The sequence below is a fragment of the Bacillus rossius genome, chromosome 2 (assembly GCF_032445375.1).
Source record: "Bacillus rossius redtenbacheri isolate Brsri chromosome 2, Brsri_v3, whole genome shotgun sequence".
Lineage (NCBI taxonomy): Eukaryota > Metazoa > Arthropoda > Insecta > Phasmatodea > Bacillidae > Bacillus > Bacillus rossius.
Window position 1 is genome coordinate 111,234,067 of NC_086331.1, and position 22,541 is coordinate 111,256,607.

The 22,541-nt window shown below is 34.1% G+C and overlaps 1 protein-coding gene across 1 annotated transcript; it reads right to left on the minus strand.

Moving 5' to 3' along the window:
- Window positions 1-1,149: 1,149 nt before the first annotated feature.
- On the minus strand, window positions 1,150-22,009 carry LOC134529615 (pyruvate dehydrogenase E1 component subunit beta, mitochondrial). Its single transcript, XM_063363902.1, has 8 exons — window positions 21,855-22,009; window positions 21,713-21,775; window positions 14,788-14,994; window positions 8,723-8,830; window positions 7,823-7,930; window positions 5,248-5,428; window positions 4,932-5,165; window positions 1,150-2,356 (listed from the first exon to the last, which is right to left on the minus strand). The coding sequence occupies exons 1-8, from the start codon at window positions 21,861-21,863 to the stop codon at window positions 2,208-2,210; spliced, it is 1,059 nt and encodes a 352-aa protein (XP_063219972.1). The 5' UTR covers window positions 21,864-22,009; the 3' UTR covers window positions 1,150-2,207.
- Between the last annotated feature and the right edge of the window lie 532 nt (window positions 22,010-22,541).

Here is a 22,541-nt window from a genome sequence, read left to right on the forward strand (position 1 = left end):
GTAGTATTGGCAGTTTCACAATTCATTTTTTCTCCTTAAGTATTATTGAGGTATTTCATTCATAGGGCTTTAAGTATCTTATTTTCTAAAAAAAAAAGTCAGACTTCATATAGTTTATGTTTAGCTTGATAAGTGTAATTTTCAGCACTTTTAGTTAAACGAAAAAACGAGAGGAATTCACACAGTTACAAGATAATAAGATAATATGTAATAAATTGTTTGGTTGGGCCAATGTTTGTAAAAAAATCTGAATGAATTATGCATTTCTATAAGGCACAGATATAGAAACTCAAACTTATGTTGCAATTTAGCAAGCTCTGTGATTGCAGGGAAAGCCATGTGTTTTAAGAGCAACATGGGCCATCTGACTGCCATCTTCCCATTTGGATGAAGGCAGCCATATTTTCCAGTACTCTTAATTTTGGCAGCGGCAATGGATAGACATGTTTTTGCATGTTGAATGTCAACAGTTTTTTTTACTGATGGCATAATCCATCTAAATTAAATGGCATAACAGGCACTGGCCTTGCAAAGAAAGTTTTTTTTTTTACTTTTTAACCATTAAAACTAGCTATGTTTTGCGGGCATAAGGCAACAGGTATTCGGTTTCTTTGTTCTTCCATCGTTTAAATTCAAGCCCTGGCTTTCTCTGCAAAGTGATTTTTCTGTAAACATTTGTTTTGGAAATACAGCAGAACCTCGATTATTCGTGACCTGATTAACCGGGCATTCAGTTAACCAGGTTCTTAATATTAAAAAATTTAGACATATATTTCGGGGGGGGGGGGGGGGGGGGGGGGGACGAGAACTAAGCCAGCGAAGTGTAATTCATTAGAGAAGGAACAAGAACAGGAGTGAAATAAACACTACGTATAAAAGTAGAAATGAATGGACAAATAAACGGTCTCGAATTGCCTGTGAGAAGAAATAATTGTTCGGGTCAAGCTGGATTACAAGTACAGAACAACTGCCCTTCCTTCCTATGCATATCAAATTGTAAATATAATTCATATTTTGAAAAATTAATAATTAGTGACAGTAATACTTGTACATTTGTTTTGTATAAATTACTTATGAAATTTTTGCCTGTATTCTATAACCGAAATACATTTGAATTTGATTATCCATGATTTCCGCTTATCTCCCCCCCCCCCCCCCCCCCCAATTTCCCTGGCTAATCACAGTTCTGCTGCACTTGAAATTATTTCGATGGGAGAAAAATAAAAATATGTGACTACCAACAGCTATCAAAAAAACAAGTTTTTTTTCCAGACTTAACTTGGAAATTTCCAGCCTTATTCTTAGGGTTGGTGATGACCCAGATGGTCACAGACACCTTGAATGCCTCTCCAGAATCACTTAATAGTTTATCTTCATCCATATAGCAATGACTCCACAACCAAATCCTTAGCTGGTGGACACAAACTGCTACGATCACCAAGATTATATTGGGTTACAAACCAATAGATGCTAGGTACAAACTGTCCTTTGCTTCATGAATGTGACACTCCACCTAACAAATAACCTTTCCATTTTTTTGGCTGTAAGTATTTTTGTGTTGCCTTGACAAAGGTGACGTGAGTCAAACCTGTGGCATATCTCTCAGTTTTAGTTTCACTAAGCAAAATAAAATTGTCCACCTACTATTTATCAAAGTAAAAAAAATAAAGTTTACAGCTGAATTTTCAGATCTGTGAAGCTCATACAGCCAGGCAGAACAATGACATTCTTAATTAATGACCCAAGATGCAGCTGCGGTTTGTTTGGTAACACGCAGATACTCCATGTGCTCTGATTTGCAGACAAATGATTGTGTGTGTGTGTACGAGTTATATAAACATTTAATAGGCAACAGCTACCCTACTGCAGCTTTACACCAAAGCTGCAAGACAATTTCTACAATTTTGCTCAAGTATTCCTCAAATTGAATAAAATTGTTGGTTCTCCACAAAGGAAAATCAATATATAGACTACAAATTGGTATTGACAAGCTCTTGTATCTTAGTAGCCACTTACGTATAGCCCTTCATATATTATTTTCATAAATTAAAAATGTATGACTAAATAATCCATCAAACAAATCATTTCTATCCTCAAAAAGAGATGCTGTGGATACATAAAAAGTCAAAAACGATAACTGCAACATAAAATATTTGTCCTATCTATGTAAAAAAAATAATTTTTGATGTCTATTCAAAAAGTGTTGATCACTTCACAGCCAGCACTGTATTTACTGCCTCGACAATGTTACTGGGCTGAGGCAGGGCCAATACTTCGAGGCTCTTGGTATATGGCATTGGAACATCCACTCCTACAACACGGCAGACAGGTGCATCCAGGTGAAATAATGCTTCACCTGTAAATAACCAAAACATTATTAAGGACCACATCTTTCACTGCCATCATCCGAGGTTTCTTGGCTTATGTATTTTAGCGTCAAATGTGAAGAGTTCACAAACGATTTTGGTCGAAACTTTAGCCAATCAGTGGCTCCTACCAATCACAAAAGCCCATCTCCGATTGGCCAAACCACACAGCCAACCAGAGCGAAAGAAGCCTTTGATTGGCCCACAACTGCAGTTAATCTGGAAACATACCTCTCAAGCAAAAGTATTCACAAGAGGTCTGCCCAAACTTATTGAGACTGTTAGCATAAAGATGGCTACTGCAATGTTGACCGAAACGTTGTTGAACCTATCACTTTTGAAGCAGCTAAACTCCACAAGCCTAGACACCTCTAAACAGTACATTAGATTGTAACTATTTACCTTACAGGAGTGTCTGTTTAGCACTAACATATGAATAATTTGCAAACCCCTGACCTTAAATCAATACAAGTTAATACTGAACCACCACACAAAGATCACTACAGGTATATCAAATCCCTAGTACCCAGTGCTTTGCAGCTATAAAATGCCAAACTGCATATTTTGTGCATTAAAAATTTGCATTCAAATGCTGTGTATTTTCAGTGTAGTTTCATAATAAGCCCTTTATATGTTCTTCCCATATTTGTTGCAATAAGATTAAGAAATTCAGTCCTAATTCATGAACCCATGCAACTGCACAGCATTTGTACTTCGCAGAACATAAATTCTGACAAAGAAAATAAATAAAAATCACTGAACATAAGCCGAAATTAGCTATTGTCAGAAGAAATACATACACACACGTGGACTATGGCACAATCAGTATGATTTATGCCTGAAAAAACGTATCACAACTTCTGAAATGTCAAAACAATTAACAAATGCTTATCTCTGCTTGTTTTCTGTGTTTTGTACATTTTTATAATTTTTTTGCCTGTCTTGATTTTTCACAACAGAAAAATACTTTAGAAATGGCATATGTCTGTTTTTTAATCCAAAGTCTTTAAACTACAACCATACATGCCTAATGCAACAAGGGAAAACTTACATACAATTTTTATTTCTAGAGGCTTTTCATTTCATTTAGAGAGTTCATTAAAAACTGTTATGCAAACCCACACTCATGAGGAACATTGAGAAAGCAATCGACCATGGCCTGCAGTAAGAAACCATCCCAGCATTTTCTGGGAGTGATGTCAAGAAACCAAGGAAAACCAACATCAGGTATTCAAACCAGAATCCTCTAGATTGAGAGTCCAATGTCATACTGCTGCACCACCTGTTCTTACCTACTGTTTATTTCAAAAACGGTTCAAATGTTGTTAGAGGCTTGACCACAAAGTAATTTTTATAGTGATAAGGTTTTTAATAGTGATAAGTCAAAATAGAAATTTTCTCGAATCCGAATCCCTAATTCTTGAATATACCACTAAAATCTGAATATAGGTGTCACGGGTCAAAAATAAGATGATCTAAAATAAATGAAAAATATTAATTATGATGTAGAAAATTTTACCCTTAGAATGGTTGTTTCACAAACTAAATTTCCAGAATTAAAACATATTGTAATTTTATTTCTATAATTACATGTTCAAAGTACCATATCTTGTGGAATTGTAAGAGGTTAGGTATGGATTTAAAAATTTACCTCGTAATCTTCACAGATTGTCAGTGTTGAATTTTTTAATTTAATTTTATTTCAACTAACAATTTTCTTCAAAACTTTTTCCTCAAATATTGAATTCTTCCACTACTAAGGATTTGATAGTATATGAAGATTTAGTTGGCCCATCCCTAGTTTTTACATATGCTGTAAGTACAGACACTAAATGACTCTTATCTGTTAAACCCAATCGCCAAAATGCAATGACCACTAAGTTCAATAACAAAAAAAAAGAAATATTACAAAATACTACACTGTAAAAAGGTTTTATTCAAAACTATAAATGCATAATCAGGGGCAGATCCAGGATTGATTCCTGGGTGCGGCACCGATAGTCTGAACCTAGTATAATACAAGTTTATTACTTCAGAAGTCATTATCGAGTGTATGTTTACCCCTTCTGGTAGAGTTCATTCAGGGAAAAAACTACTAAAAAGGGCTATATCATTAACATTTGTTGGTCACATATTACCAATAACCAATTTCTATAATATTATAATACTTTTTAATGGACAATGTATTTGTTTAAGAGAAAATATAATTTGATATCTTTCTAATTAACTAGCAAAATACACAGTATATTAAAGCTGTACAGCAGTGAACTATGCTATGTTATCCACCTGCTTAAAATCCTCCAGTTAAATAAAAAATGCTGCACTAAGATCACTTCAACTAGAACGGATAAGACCACTTCATGAACACTGTAGCTGCCAAGCGGTTAGAGGTCCTGTCACCGTGAGCATCTGTTGAAAGCATTGTGTAAACCTGCGAGCATCATTCTTAACACTCCACTGCTCCTGTGCCTCACACACTAGCAAATATCCAGGCATGGCCCCTCAATGATGGCAACTTGCAAACTGAACTAACTTAAAACCCAAATTTATTAATACTGGACTTACTTTCTGCAATTCTGGCACAAATTTCTGCACCTACACCACAGGAAGGCCATCCCTGTTCAACTGTGACGAGATGGTTTGTTTTTGCAATTGATTTAATGATGGTTTCTTCATCAAGAGGACGCAGTGATCGAAGATTGATGACTTCTGCTTCAACACCCACAGAAGACAGTTGTTTCGCAGCCTCTAAGCACAGCTCCACACCACGCGAATGTGAGACAAGTGTCACGTGAGTTCCTGCACATAAAAAAATGCTATCAAAAAATAACTCCAATACAAACAAGGACTGCACAAGTCATATTTGTAATTCAACACAGACCTGCTTTTTCTACCTTTGCTTTCCCAATCGGCAAAACAAAATCCTTTTCGAGGGCTTGATCTGACATGCTGTACTGTGCACCGTACAGTATTTCGTTCTCCAGAAAAACTACAGGGTCCGGATCCCTAATGGCAGCCTTTAACAATCCTTTGTGGTCTTCAGAAGAGTACGGTGATATCACCTTAAAATCAGAATTTTCTTGGTCAACATAAAACATACAGTTTAAACAGATTTTTACTAACATTCATTTTAATACAACTGAGGGCAAAATGCATTCCTACAAGCCTACCAATGTAGGCAGCACTGAAAATCAGCACCCTAGTAACAAATCCATGCACATTGCTAGCACACAAAACAAAGAGACAAGTAAATGTACGTGGTGCTTTAAGTATGTTAAGACCATTTATTGATCTCTAATATTTAAAAACATTATAGTTATACTGGCTTAGTATACAACATTAACAAATAAAATTTATATAAAGAATTTATAACTGCATCACAAGGTAACAGAATCTACAGATAAAAACAATGCATTAAATGTATATAAAATAACAACAATGATTATGTTTTTTTGTAAAAAGTACTCTACTACATCAAAGAACTGTGCATACCATATTCATACAATCAAATGACTCTTTTTCTGCTAACAGTTGGTACTGAACTTACATAAAATAACTTTTTTGTGGCCATATGTTTGGTGATAGAAACATAGTGAAATGAAAGGTACTGTCTCATGTACAGTTAATAGTATTGTATTAAGTGTGCATGTATTTATGTATGTCTAAAATTCAAGGATTAAATTTCTTATTGATAATTTAAAGCTAAAATATAAGCAAATTTATAAAAAAAATGTTTTTCTAAAAAATAGTCTTGACTTAATTATAAAAAGCAACAAGAAATTTTTAGTGCATGGTCATAAGATGAATCAGGATAGTGTATATTAATTTAGAGAGATACACAAGAAATCAGCTGATATCTAGGTATTGTTTCTGCCTAAAGTGAATATTAAAAGGGAGTGTGGGTACCTCAAAATTATTTTATAGCTTGATTTCTTTAAGAACATCAAACTACAGTAAAATTCAGTTGTTACGACCCCATTATTATGACCCACTCTATATTACAACCCCTTTTCAAGGAACTGTGAAAAATTTGTGTTATAAAGTAAAGACATTTTGATTTTATGGAAACTTGTAAAAATTAGTTGTAAGCATGTTTGGCTGAGTTTCTCTTGGCAAACATTGTACTGAATGTGGTGCAGTAGACATGCCCTCATCCATCCTTCCCAGATAAGTTCCGAGGCACCGGCACGTCTGAACGTAAGCCAGCAGCCAACCAGTATGATGTTGCTTGCTCTTAGACACGCTGCCCTCACCGTTTACTTCTGTTATTACTTGACAACTGAGAACTTTGTGATTGTTATCTACTCAAAAATTAACACAATTTGTAATGATTAGAAGTTGAATGTTATTTTAATCCCCCTCCATCTACTTTTAATTCGAATTCCTAAAAATTATGGCTTTCATTTTACGAATTATGTTTTCATGACTTTCTCCCTAAAGTATTTTGAAAATGGTCCATTGTAGTGAAAAAATTAATAGAATTAAACTTGTAAATTTATTTATGAACCAAGGTCTACTAAATTTTTTGTATATTTAAAAGTTTTAATTTTAGTGGCATATCTCCTTATGCCCTGCTGCGCAGCTGTTTCGTACTTTTTCCACTGTAACTCCAAGCCCTTCTGACTTGTCAGCTATGGGAAGAGTTTAGTCCAAAAACTACACGCTCCACATGTAGACTGCGTCACTTATGCCACTTTTGACTGCCTTCTGAACCATGGGTATGACAGAATACCTGTGCTACAAGAGGGGGAGAAGAGAGTGTGTGCAGGCGTTTACTCATGCATTTGCACACACACACACATGCAGACAAAACAAACACAAAATAACCCTTAATCGTGAGACATTATGTCATAAATGTAATAAAGCTAGTTTGATCACGAATTCTTAACGTTGTGATTATTTAATATTTAGATTATTTAAGTTAACAAATGTATTCCAGGATGGTTTCACCTATGACAAAGTTTCACTTGACAAACCAATATTTTTGATACTATTCCCAATGTTTACATTTGTGAGTCCACCATCTTTATAGCTTTGGCTGGTGGGTACAGCAGAAAAGAGAAATACTTATTTCCCAGCATTCAATAGTCGTCCTACCTCCTAATTCAGCAGCGCTTGGAGGCTACAACAAGTAGGTGGGAGTCCTTATGTAGCCTGCTTTTGCGTTTGGAATCAGAATACTGATACTAGCGGAAGGCGAGTTGTGAACGGGAGTCACGACAAGGCAAGGCTAGTGCATTTGAGAACAGCACCCTATTTCTCTAATTAATATGATTTCACTCAGCCCATCACATCACCATAAAAACTTCCAACATGTTTAGAAAAGCGGACACACTTCGTTTCATGGGACTCCCTCTATCGTTACTAAAACCCTCAATATTATGGTACATATTTTTTGTAGCTAGTGAATGATCCTCATTTGCAGTGTATACAAAATCATTAAAGCTAATGCTTACCTTAAGACCAGGACAGTGGGCGTACCATGCTCCAAAACACTGCGAGTGTTGAGCAGCCACCCCCGATGCAGCACCGTTCGGGCCACGGAATACTATCGGAACATTGACCTGCGTTTACACAGACCTAGTTAGTTGCATGTACTTCAGCCGACATCTGCAAACACTGAATCATGATTTGTATTGCCGCAACACACACAGGTTCTGACAATGGCTTTGTCTCCTTCTCCATCCCTTTTGCTATAGTCACATTACCAAGGGTGATCTGACGATACCTGGACAGTCCCTTCGGAATCCATTAAGCGGGGAGATTCATTATCTACAGCTGCCTCAAATCAATTGGCTAACCTACTGCCTTGTTGAAAGTCATGTCATCTGATTCCAGATAGAGGTTTTGTGTGATGTCCTTATTCTTTAGCTCAACCACAAAACCCTAAGCAGAAGTTACTTCATCTCCATTTTACTTCACTATTACCAATCAATTCTCATTTTGCCATCAATTTACTCTTTGCCATCCTTAAGCTTAGAGGGCAGGGACCAGCTGTGGAATTGGCTGTGTCTAATTTACTCAGTAAGAAAATGATATATTGAATAACTTATAAGTAGATTAAGAGTAATTTTTTTTTTATTTGTGGTGGTTATAGCATCAATTGAAGGAAAGTAATTGTTACACATAATTAATAACTCCTTAATGCTAGTCACTGTTTATATGTTTCCTGGATGCTATACTATTTTTTTCAATTATTTGTCATACCCTCTGTCCTTGTAATGTTTATGTAAGTGCCTGCCATGCTGCAGTTGAAATTTCTTTTCTCTCAACAAAACACATTGCAAAAATACCTACTGCTAGCATCAACAATCACTAAATCAATAAACAACTCAACATAAAATATACCTAATTACCTTTCCTGCAGACATGTAGTAAGTCTTGGCTGCAGAGTTAATAATTTGATCAATGGCTTGCATGGCAAAATTGAAGGTCATAAATTCACACACAGGATGCAGTCCTGCCTGAAACAATATAAATGCACTGATCTCTCAACACCACACAAGCAGATTTATTACATAACCATATGCGACAATAGTAGTTACATCTAGAGGAGCATAAACTGGAGTACATATAGACTGCATACATTCCATTTTAAGTTCTTTAATAGAACATAGGAAGCAATGAGCTCAATGTGTGTATCAATAATGAAACCATGTCTGTAGGAATAAAACTAGAAGTTTTGACAGAAAAACATAAACCAAATAAAAACAGATTTCATTAGCCATAAATGCTTAAACAAAGGCTTTTATTTAATTTTTGTGCACATTCTACTATAAATGGAGGCTCATCATCCAGTATTCAGAAAGAGTATGTTTGGTCTCCAGAAATGCAACATTATGTCCCATCTCCTTCAGCCCTTACCCCTTTGGGCCAACCAAGTAACATGCAGCAGGAATAACTGTATGTGTGAGCATTAATAGCCAATTTTCACATCCCTACTTTTCAATAAACTTAGGGTAACTGGTCCTTTATTTTTATCTTTGCGATGCTCATGTATGATAAAATTAATTCCAAAGTGTCTGTACACTGCATCAAAACCACATCATTTCACTTCCAACCACTGTCCACACACACAGATCGCAGTTCATGCCAGATGAAACACACAAGAACAGTTAATAACATTCTGGTCAATGAGGCATTCTGTTTTCTGCATGGTTTCCTCTCTCTTTTGTTATTACCTTCAGCTTTTCACTTCCCCAATGTTGAAGACATCATGAATCTCTGCAAGATGCAACAAACTCAACTTACACAAACATAACTGCTATTGTAATGGATTGTAAACAAGTTGTAGCAATCGTGCACTTAAAAATATTGAACTATATATCATATGATGTCGTCCTAGTATCTCAAAGCCCGAAAACACATTTGACCTCCTGCATCCACTGTCCATATTTGGATAAGAATCAGGTACAACTACAATATGGCCACTATGGTGTGTGTTGCATTTGAACCATTGCAGATATTCAGATGGACTGTGTGCTCCAAGTCCAAACAACTGAACTACAAACAATATTAACTAACCGGATTGTTGATATTTTCTTTTAAAAAAGACAACTGAAGCATAATTAATGTGGTTTAAGACTAATGTAATTTTCTTGTCATTAGTTTAAATACGTCAACATTTTTCATTGTGAGTACGACAACTGACAACAGTCATGTTGAAGAACGCTGTTACTGCACTCGTGCCACCATTTACAACCCATAACACTCCATCTGGCAAAGGGACAGCTGCAGGAAGCTTTTCGGGAGGGGCTATTGTACAAAGACAGCTGTAGTTGGAAAACATTACGTTAAGTAGTCAGAGTCCATTGAGTATTTACAACATTTAAGCTCTCAAATACTGAACTTCAGTACTTTCATACAACTTTTCATGGAAGAAAGTGTGTAACAATCCACACCTCCAGTTAGCTCAAAATTTGTCTATATTGCACATATTTAAAAACACTTGAAGAATTAGTTGGGTTCGAAAATACTGTTCAAATTTTGTAAAAACGTTGCTCTAAATGATACATGATGAAAATATAGACTACCTAGAATAATTACTGATTTTAACTGGTTTTATTATCCTTAAACGAAAATTCACACTAGCACAATGGCCACCATCTTCTGACCAAAACACTGTTCCAGATTATACACAAAGATTTACAAAAAAGATTTGTTGCTTCAAAAAAAAAACTATTTAAAAATAGTCCCGAAATGCCAAAAGGAAAATTTATTACTGATATTTATACCCCATGGTCACATACAAACTCACGGTGCGAGCCAAGGACTCTGTCCTTGGAACGACAACACAAGTTTTAAAGTCTCATTGTGGGCTTAACAACGATGACTGCAGTGAACACATTTTAAATAAAAGGTCCAATCAGCCATGAAAATTACACATCATTTATTTCATTTTGACCCATCACCCGACTGTGACCTTTCGGTACCACAACCACACTATCACCCACATGCAGAGATCTCCCTTTATCTTTTAGGCTCCCTAAAACGAAAAAAGGTAGCCTTAACAACCCTGCAAGAACCACCCTTCAACCTTACTTCTTACAGGCGTCCTTAATTTGAAGTAACGGAAGCGGTCAGCCTTTAGGTCACCAGATACGTGCCTTAAGGCCTCCTAAATCAAGATGGCAGACAAGTTTTTGAAAAATCCAGTTGGTAAATAAAACTTCTGCATTAATTTAGAGAGGAATTGGATTTCTGCAGCATGTAAATAATGATAGTTTATGATAATGAATGTGCAGGAAGAGTTCTACTGCATATTTTAACTACTACAGCATCTAGCCTAGACATTTGTTTATATTTTACGTTTCCTTAACGCACAGTTAAATTGGTTTGTGAGTGTTTATGCTATAAAATAACATTATGGACTGATTTTAGCTTTCAAGGAGAATTTTGGGTGACATATATAGCATCATTTTGGCCCTTTTTTTAATTTAAGTCATAGGTATATTGGGAAATTATAGACACAAATGTACAATGTTGATATTTGCAGTTCCAATGCTGCTGGCATATTTTATGTTTTATTTTTACATTTAAAAAATAATTTTCTACAAGTATTTAAGCATTTTAAGATCGTAATTTGTGAATATTGGAAAAACAACATGTGGCTCATTTCATCCAAATGGTGCTAGACTTATTTCTGCGATTGTAGCATCTATTCTGTTCTAGCAAAATCTGAAATGAATATAACATTTTCATTAATCAGACTATCTCCTCTCAAACCTCAATTATGTTTTTAGTTTGAAATCTCCATCAGACTGTTTTTTGTAGTAAAGTAGAAGCCACGCAAATTTAATTTTATTCTCATAATTTACTAAACTAAAGCTGCGGCCCTCTGCAGTCTGCACTTGTCCCAATCAGACTCAAAACTCAAATTTAAAAAGTGGTAATAGGGGGATGGGATGGATATGAATCTTAAATACAGCTTTTGCAGTTTTTACAGTGATATATTATTAGCTAAAAATGAAATTGGACTTAAAAATTACCCTTTCCGTGTTAAATGTGTTTTAAACGTGTTTTAAACACAACTTCACTAGCATTGACACATACTTATTTTATCTCTGGTCACCAGCAAAATGTTTTAAGGGCAACAGACCAAGCCAAAAAAAAATTATATTGTAGTCACATAAACCCTCGAGACAATCCAACTTGTGATACTTTTCCGGGGTTAACTTATCTACCCTTCCTATATATCTTTTATTGAAATCTCTAAAATATGTATTATAATTTGTGCATATATACTTAATAAACTTAAGATGAAATACGAAATGCTGACGTAACACGAAAATTAGTTTTTTGGACTTTATTCAGCATGGTGAATAGGAATAAAACGATGTCTTCCTATGTATATTTTATTGAAATCTCTAAAATATGTATTATAATTTGTGCATATATACTTAATAAACTTAAGATGAAATACTACAAAAAATTAATAGGCTACATATTCGCTACAAATAAGTTTTTAGCTGAAACGTTAACATTAGCTTACAAATAACAGAACTTTTCTCAATGGCCTATAACCATGATGTTTACATGACATCACTAAGGTTCGTGTACGATCACATGACGTTCTGCTTTTCTCGCTATTTAGGACGAAGTTAGCCTTTACTTATTGAAGTAAAGGAGCTTTTAGCAACTCTGCATGGTACTTTAACATTAAGGACAGCAACTTCCTTCTTGAAGGAAGCCTAAATGTAAAAGAGAAGAAAAATCTCTACATATGGCTGTATGACTGACATGTCTGCCCTTCTTCCTCTGGAAGGACAAAGGGTGCTCATGTGACATATTTTTCAACCAATCACTAAATTATACACAAAATTATCATCCAATACTGGCGCATAGCAACAGCACTTTGACTAAATCATTAGTCTTTCCCATGCTTACAGAACTATGTCTCTAACTCTTACATGATGCAAAATTATTACATCAGCCTGCCCTAAACCAAAACAAAAGACTGCAAATAAGACAACACAAGGTATGAGAACATTCACAGAAATTTTAATGAGTAAGAAAAAAAATAGGTATAAATAACTTTAAGTGACTATCACAATCAGCAAACATACCATCAACAACTATTAAAAATTCTAAATTAATGAAAAGTATGTGCATAAAACACATTACAAATGTGCTAATGCCTCTTAAAATAACAAACAGCGGTTAATTACATAATGATAAATACCCTAACCTATTGTTTCTGATTATAAAAATATAATAAATCTTTAATAAACTTATTTATTAAGTGGGGAGGGCACGTAACCTGGGTTGTAAGAAGTTTTACACCTCAATTAAAGTATGCGATATCTCGTGTAGGCTAAACACAGTGAAAAGAATATGGACACAAACAAACATACACAAACACTAGATTATATAAAAATAAAAAGGAAACTTTGCTAATAACAATACTTGCAACAAAATCTAATCTTCTAACATTTTTTGGCAAATTGTTTAGTAAGACTATCAATATTTATTAATCTGTATATACAAAAAAAAGTATAGTCCAATGAGCCTTTCTTTAAGAATTATTCATCTAAGCAGGTTTTTGATTGGCTGGAATATTAAGGAAACTGGACTAATTTGAGGAAAGCCATCTGCCCACGTAATAAATGTTTGTTTGAGATCGCCAGCAATCAGACCTGCCTCACTGTGGCGGAAGGCAACAACCTTGGCTCCTGAACCCTGAGGCCAAATACTGTTATTGGTTACTTGGTTTTACAATTACAATATGCCACGGACCACATTCCTGGAATTTAAAACCAAAGATGTTTTAAAGAACATATTAAATAAACGGTAAAAGAACATCAATTATTAAGCAAGTGAAATTCATTGTTGTTGATTATAGACCAACCACAAGAACACTAGTTCTATAGAAAATTATAAAGTAGGTAGTAGCAGCAGTATAACTTGGGTAATATAGAGATGTTCTGGTGAATGGACATAGTGCTGCACTCTAGTGGGGTCACAAGCAACTTGGTTTTGGGTGGTGTCATGTTGCGTTCTCCGAGTGAACACGACTGAGCTCAAATGGTCATTTGACCTTGGCTTTCTAGTCCTGCTACCCTGATGTCACCAATAACACCCTGGGAGCAAAAATTTAAATTTTCAAAGTTTTCAAAATCACTCACTGATTTTAATAGGATATATAGAGCAATTTAATTTGATTAATATACTTTACAATAACAATGTAACAAGTAAAATTTTATGAGTTATTTGGATTACCATGGTTAAAATAACCAATATAATTTTTCCTAGCTACACCAATTTGCTTAAAATAGTCAACTTTGATGTGGACTGGTGAATGTTTTGCACCCTGGTTTCCCACAGCCTTCGACACACCAGCGTTCGCATGGTCATAATATTTTATTGAGTTTCAACCTATTTCCTCAAGCCCCATAGTGACGTCGCAATGCTGCAGCCTTGTCCTGTTCTGAGTGAGTTAATGCACCACCATACATTCTTTACATCAACCAAATCTAAAAGATTTAGCATTGTTTTTCAAATGGCCACAGTGTAGCACAACAAAATATTTAACTACTTCAAAATCTCTAAATCTGAGACATCCTAAATAAACATAACATTTGTTTGGTTTCCTCAAGAGTTTTCACGGAAAGACAAAAATTATTTTAAAATGCACGTCACAAATCACCACTGGGCTTATAGATCTATAACAGCTTCTCAAAGAAAGCACAACCATTTATGAAACATTTTCAGTTTTAGAATAGTTAATAATTTTTTCATCTATCATTTACATACTTTCCATAAAAAAAAAGTAAAGACCAAAGCTGTCTAGAAAAATAACTTTAACATTCAAATCTCATTTGTCAAAATGCAAATCAACAACAATTTATACATGTAAATAAAGCACTAATAAAAAATGCAAAATTTATATTTAATGTTGAAAATAAATTGGTTTAATTCTCACCATTGCTGAGCCAACAGCTATTCCAGCAAACCCCATTTCCGTAATAGGTGTATCGATTACACGCTTGTCTCCATATTTCTTCCACAAGCCACGCGACACTTTGTACGCACCATCGTACATCGCAACTTCCTCCCCCATCAGAAACACGCGTTCATCTCTCTCCATCTCTTCATCCAGTGCCGAATTCAGGGCATCTCTTACTGTCATCTAAATCAAAATTTAAAAAAAATTAATAAAATAGTCGAGTATGGTGAGATTTCAAGAAAAAGATTAGTACATATTAGATATCTAATACTGTGTTCTTCGAAAATGCTAATTTTAGTTTCTAATTCATTCTACAAAAGCACTTTTAGTTATAATTATTTATCTTTAATCATAAGTTGGTAAATGTCAGGAAGATGATTGCACCTGAAAAAAAAAAAAGCAAAAAAATTCCAGTATTGCACATATTTCTTTCAAATAATTCTGTAAAAAGGGCATTGCAGTAATGCAATTAGTTTACCATTTTTATAGTTTTTCATGTTAGGTTAACTACATTAAATACTATAAAATCATGTGAACATTTGGTTAGGTAACCTACAACTAAAATACTATAAATCAGTGTGAATAGTTGATTAGGAATAACCTATTTTAAACGTAGCTAACTCAACCTAACCAACTATCCATATTATTTTTAATGCAGCTAATCTTACCAAACATTCACATGATTTACAGTACATATTTTAATGTTAACTATACAGCAGAGCGGTGCATCTGAAAAAAGTAAATAAAAATCCAAAAATGTAATTTTTTATGTCATACCATATTTTCTAATAATTTTGTAAAACTGCATTGTGAAATTTCAAGTAGATTACAGGTATTTTACAGTTTTAATGCAATGGTTACATTGGGCTGGCTATGTTTAAACTAGTATAAATGTGTGAGAATAGTTGGTTGGGTAGGCTACATTTAAAATACTGTATAAATCATGTGAACAGTTGGTAATGTTAGGTCAGCTACATTAATTATGTATTTCTGAAAGAGAGACTCTTATATTAAAAAAAAAAAATCTTTTTAATTTCTGATGTATTTTTCAATCATTTTCGAAGAGGGTGTTGTGATACTGCAAGAAGTTTAACACTTTGTGGAGTGGTTAGGTTTATATATTGTTACCAAGCAATTTTTCAAGACTTAAGATTACTGAGAGATTTCTGTTTTCTTAAGATCCATAGTTGATTAGGAAATAGTTAAATTTTAAATAAGATGGGATAGCCTTCAGTGGGAGATTTGGCAGGCTTGGTAACATGACTATCACGGGTTTCGATTGTTGAAAGCTAGCTTTTATTTGTTTGTGAGAGGCCAGTTACGACATTTTTATGTGTCAGTCTATGTACAGACTGAGTGCAAGCCAAAGAGAGAGAGGGCAGGTGCTATGCTGAACCACAGGACTCTGTAATAGAGCAAGGCGAAGATGGTTGGGAAACTTCAAGTCCAGGCAATAGAGAAGGTTACAGGAGTTAACAAGGTAGCAGCGGTGGCTCCTCGTTAGAGGTCTTGAATAGCAGGCATTGGATGGAGGTAGATGTGAGGAAAGGATGCTTCATTTAGACACTGAACAGCAAAAAGGTAGAGGATCTTACAAGGCAAGTCAGCATGGCATAGCTCCACAAGTTCTGTCATCAGCTGTTAATTTTAGTTTAATGTAGCTAGAGTAATTCATGACATGCCGAACTGAATGCCAAATACTAAATTAGATGACTGAATTAAAGTTTCATAGTCATGATTTTTAATTGAGAGATAACTTTTACAAGGAACATAAAGAAGGCATTTAAATAATGGTATTTATTAAGTTTCACGATCACAGTAAGTGATCGTAAGATCCACACCAAACCTTCTAGAAGTAAGTAGGTAAGTTAGCTAAGAGAGTAAGTCAAGAGGTATAAAGTGTAGCCTGGGTATGAGAAGGAATGCCACAGGAAGTTGCAGCCTCAGCAGTTGGACCAGGTGTGAAGTCAAAGTAAATAAATACATTAGGAAGTAAAGGAGTAAGTATAAAAATTGGCCTTGAATAGGAATTGCATGAAGAAAACTTGAAACAAGGATAAGAGGTCAAGTACTTAAAGGTAATTTTAATGTTGATTAGTGTGTGTCGTGTGCTGTGTTTTTTTTAAAGTTTGTTCGCAGATGTTGCAGTAATTAATTAATTCAGGTTAGTGGAACTAAATCAAGGATCAAGAGCTGTTCCTGGTAATTTAGTTTGTTTAATAAAATAGTTAATCTTCAAGTCATTAGGTTTTACACAGTTAATTTTGTTTTGCTTCATGAGGTTAGTAAAAAGTTAATTTTAACAGAATGTTGAAAAATAATAACAACAATTAGAAATTCTAAACAAAGTTTAAATACTGTTAGTAAAATTAAGAGTAATAAGTTTGTTTGATTAACAAGACCAGGACAGTTGCAATAAGGGCTAGGGTTGTTAGTTAGTCGGTTATTTCGGTTGTTTTTTTGTTATGAAAGTTAATTTTATTGAAAAGCAAATCAATGTTTTTTAGACTAGGTGGTTAAATTATTTGTGACAGGACAGAGTAGTTCCTGGTGGGCTTGTAGGTGTAAGACCCACTACCTCACTGCAAAGTTGTTCAGAGAATTAGCCTGTCTGTTTATTTTTGAAAGTTTATTTAAGAACTAGGAGTACGAATGTGAGAAGGAAGAAAACATGAGAACTGTACCGTTTTAATGATAAGGGGAGGGAGTCGCCTAAAGAAGCATCGCAGAGATAAGAAAACTTGAGACTGTGAGTGGAGTGGGAGTCATCCTTTCTGGGGTACTAGAGAGTTCCTAAATTTACCCTGAAAAAATGTTTTTTCTTCTTCTTAATTCTTACTGGTTCGTGAAAAATAACAGTTTAAAGCTTACATTACAATACCTGTATTTTCACACTGCCGCCACCCATTATTGTTGAACTGTAATCATGTATCTCTTTGTTTAGCACAACTGAAAACTATGGAGAATTAAAAATACGCTAATTCTTTTGTTTTATATATATATCCCTGGATCCTGAAGGCTTGATCCTGACAGCATGATCCTGTTGGTTTTATCCTGTGGCAGATGATACTTGCTGTTTTAATTCGGTATGTCGAAAGATCCTAAAAAAAAATATTGTCATATATTAAAAATTATGATCGTAAATCCAATAAAAATAATTTTTTTTTTCAAAGTACAATCATAATTCTTTCTTATTTCACAATTTTTTTTATGTACTGGGTCTTCTGATGTAATTAACTAAAACAGCAAGCATCATGCACCACAGGATCAAGCCAACGGGATCAAACCTTCAGGATACAGAGATAAACTGAGATACATGAAACAGTCATATCAAACACAGAATATACGACGGCTGTAATCAAAGAATTCCCTGTAAAGACTGCAAAATTCAATGTGTTGGCTACTTCAGTGCACAGCATGTATTTCTCACAGAAAATGAACAAAGTTAACAAATTCTATTTAAATTATTGCCTCCCATTGACTCGTTTATTACAATGTGACTCAAAATATTACGTAGGTACTTTAAATGCAATGTAACAAAACAAACATTTCATAATACATTTACATATTCTAATAAAACAACTTAAGTGAAATAATGGCTTTAAAAATTCCTTACAATTGCAATAGTCATTTTTCAAACAAATTTCATTACTACACACCACCTACATTGACATAAATTCTCCAAAAAAAATTTTAAGAAACCCACACAGGTAAACAATGAATGTGTGTGATTGCATGAATAATAGCTATTGTAATATAAGCTGTAAATTGTTATTTTTTTTAAACCTGAAGAATTAAGAAAACTTTCTTTCAGGGTTAATTCAGGAACGTATCAAGTACTTGGAAAACATATATTCCTATTTATCGCGGGTAAACAATGAATGGCGACGGCAACGTAAAAGCACAGGTATTGTAATGTAAGATATAAAATTTTAATTTTTTCACAAACTAGTAGGAATTACATAACCATCCCTAAGGAGTAAATTTAGGGACATATGTAGTGAGTGAAAACTGTTTTTTCCAAGTTTTTTCTATCTGTTCTAAAAAACCGAGACGTCCGATAATTACATAACCACCAAAATTTGTTTGGACTATTGAGTGTGTTTTCGGTAAATATGTAGAGTCGCGGTATATGCCAAAAAAAAAATGCTAAAAATCCGAAAATACTTTTATTCTATGCTCTTTCACTTCCTCTTTTCAAATCAACCGGCGGAGATAATAAATTCCAAATACTTTAGGAGATATCCAATTTTTTAATTTGCATCACAATACCTGGGTATTCATGCGGCGATCACCATTGTTTCTGGTTTACGAGTATCTATTATGTTTCTTATTGGACAATTTTGTCACGTGACAGTTCCGTGATTGGCCAGTATTCAAATGAACCAATACGTGATTATTTATTTATTTATTAATGTTCCGTCGGATGTATCGCGGTGTAAGTGAACGACTACATAATTTCCTTCTAATGGCAAAGGAAATGTACCCACCTCCAACTTAGGTGGGTTTTTAACGTTTCTAATTTTAAAGTCTTATTTTTAATTTGGATATTGTTGCGCAAGTAATAAGTAACAAAAAAATTTTATGTGAGTTGTTAATGTTCATCATTTGTCGGGGTTTGTTAGGTCAGGTCAGTTACATTATAAATACTTTAAAACTAAAGAACCATTGAAATTTAATCATATTATTTTTAATGTACGCTTAGTTTGAAAGTATTCATAATGTAACTAATCTGACCTAATCGACCATTTTATTTCCTACTGTTCATCCTTTGTCCCGGTTTGTTTGGTCAGGTATGTTACATTATAAATATTTTAAAATTAAACAGCCATTAAAATTAATTCACATTATTTTTTATGTCCACTTAGTTTGAAAGTATTAATAATGTAACTGACCTGACTTAATCGACCATTTTATTTAGGTAAATATGTATTGTACGGATTAGCGCCAAAAAAAATCGTACAAATATGAAATAACTTTCATTATATGCTCTTTTACGTCCTCTTTTTAAAACCGCCTGCGGAGATTAAAAATTCCAATTACTTTTGGAGATATCGCCGTTCTTATTTTGCAATACAAGCCCTATGTAATAATTTAACAGACGCCATTTAATATTTTGCCGTGTGTGCGTGAATGCCTAAATAACAGAAATTTTCCATTAGGTAAGGTTAGTTACATGATAAATACTTCAAAATAAACTGAAATTAAAAATAATATCAATTAATTTTACTTGTATAGTTTTAAGTAGGTATTTATAATGTAACTGACCTGACCTAATAAAACGGGACAAAGGTAGATTAGGTCAGGTCAGCTACAGTATTAAATACTTTGAAACTGAACGGACATTAAAAATAATAAAAATTAATTTTAATGGTTGTTTAGTTTTTAAGTATTTATAATGTAGCTGACCTGACCTAACAAACCGGGAAAAAGGATGAACAGTAGGAACTCACGTAATTTTCTTTTTACGTGATGTAGTCGTTCAACTACGTCGCGAAAAAAAAAATCATACTTGTAAACAAGCAACAATGGTGAACGCGGGAAGCCTACGATTCACTCATCCTTCTGGACATACCCGAATACTCACGTTGGCAAGCCTTCTTTCAACAGACGAGAGGCAAACGCCCGATCGTGCATCTTCGGTTGTTTTTTTTGTTTATTGTAAATAAATATGCAACTAATGAAAACTAATGGTCAATTAGGTTATGTTAGCTACATTATAAATACTTCAAAACATTGTGGATGGTTGATTTGTTTAGGATAGCTACATTAAAAATACTGTGAAATCATGAAAACGGTTTCCTAGCGCTGGATAGCTACATACTAAAAAGTTATTTGCTAAGCAACCATAAAATGATTTTACAGTTTTTTTAATGTAGCTATACTTACCTAATATAACCATCCATCCACAATGTTTTAAAGTATTTTTAATTACTTCTTGCTAATTTTAAGAAAAGAAGGCTTGCCAACGTGAGTATTCGGGTATGTTCAGAAGGATGTGTGAATCGTAGGCTTCCCGCTCGAACGCCGCATCAGTGCACAGCATGAAAATTAAAAAATTCCATATCTCCTAAAGTATTTGGAATTTCTGATGTCCGCCGGGTTTAATGAAAAGAGTAAGTTAAAGAGCACAGAATAAAGGTATTTTCGGATTTTTAATTTTTTTTTTAAAAAAAATCGCCAAAACATGAATATTAAAAAATTCGATATCTCCAAAAGTAATTGGAATTTTTTATCTCCGCAGGCGGTTCTGAAAAGAGGACGTAAGATAGCATATAATGAAAGTTATTTCATATTTGTACGATTTTTTTTGGCGCTAATCCGTACAATACATATTTACCTTTATTTATTACGCATTCACGAACACACTGCAAAATATTAAAAATGGCGGCGACGTTCGAATGGTTGTACAGGTGTTGTATTGCAAGATTTAAAAATTCTATATCTCCTAAAGTATTTGGAATTTCTTATCTCCGCCAGTTTTAATGAAAAGAGGAAGTGAAAGAGCATATAATAAAAGTAATTTCAGATTTTTAGAATTTTTTTTCGCAATTACCGCTACTCTACATATTTACCTGTTTTTGGGACAGTTAAAATATTAATTAAATATGGCTTAGTAAAACTAAACTTTCAGTTTTCCTTTACCACATTTTCAGAACTACACAACTGACTAATTATGTCAGTTCCTGTAACAATTACCAGAAAGGTCTTTACATAAAGCATATTAAAAAGGAATCAATTATATGCATGTCCATAACCTATAAAATGAACATAAATATAAAACTAATTTACCAAAGGAATATAAAAAAAGTAATTAATTATATCCAATGTACATAACGAATACAACAGTACCTTAAATATTACAATAATAATCTACTACTTAGTTAATAGGACATATTACCTGCTGCACACCCAGTAGTCTTGAGGTGGAAAACGAGCGCCGACATAACGACTTAACAGAATTCTGCAAAAAAAAGAATACACCTAAACAAATAATTTTTAAATAATAACTTAACAAATAGTGCCGGAAATATGAAACTTACCAGAATCATTTTCAAAACAAATCAAACACTTCTTAGATCGCGCTGAAGAGCAGACAACTTAATTCGTGGTGGTCATAGAAAAAGGAAGTCATAGAACGGAAAGTTAAACACTATAGACAAGTTTCATTTCTCCTAGCGGAAGCATTATGAAATAACGCACACGTAGCAAGCGTAAGAAAGGCACATGTAAACGCCCATTTTTTCTATAGATGGTTTTTATCTACCGCGCCAACACACAAAAACACATTCACAACCAGAGACACTTGTTTAAAAATAACTACTTTAAAAGATTAGATGAAAAATTGGTTTAAATTGCCAAGAGAATTACTTATACACAATAGGTTGCAGAACACATTCAAGAATGTTTGTTTTGATTATAACTTCATTATTAATTGTGAAATTCGAGAGACGGTGTGCACAATCGTGACTTTGACGCGATCCGTCGGTGCTCCTAAGTCGCACAGGCAGTTATGCCACATCAATGCCCGCCCCCTGTAAAATTTGCATACCTACCACGAATGCATCGGTATTGTGAGTGCTGCGATGCTAACGACCCCTAGGTAGATGAGTCAATAATAGACGCCCGAGCGGCTATTGAGAGTTAATGTCTTCATCCACAGTTTCCATGTATGTATTTGTCTGCCGGATGCAGCTCCCAATATTGCTATGTAATTATTTAATTGTTAA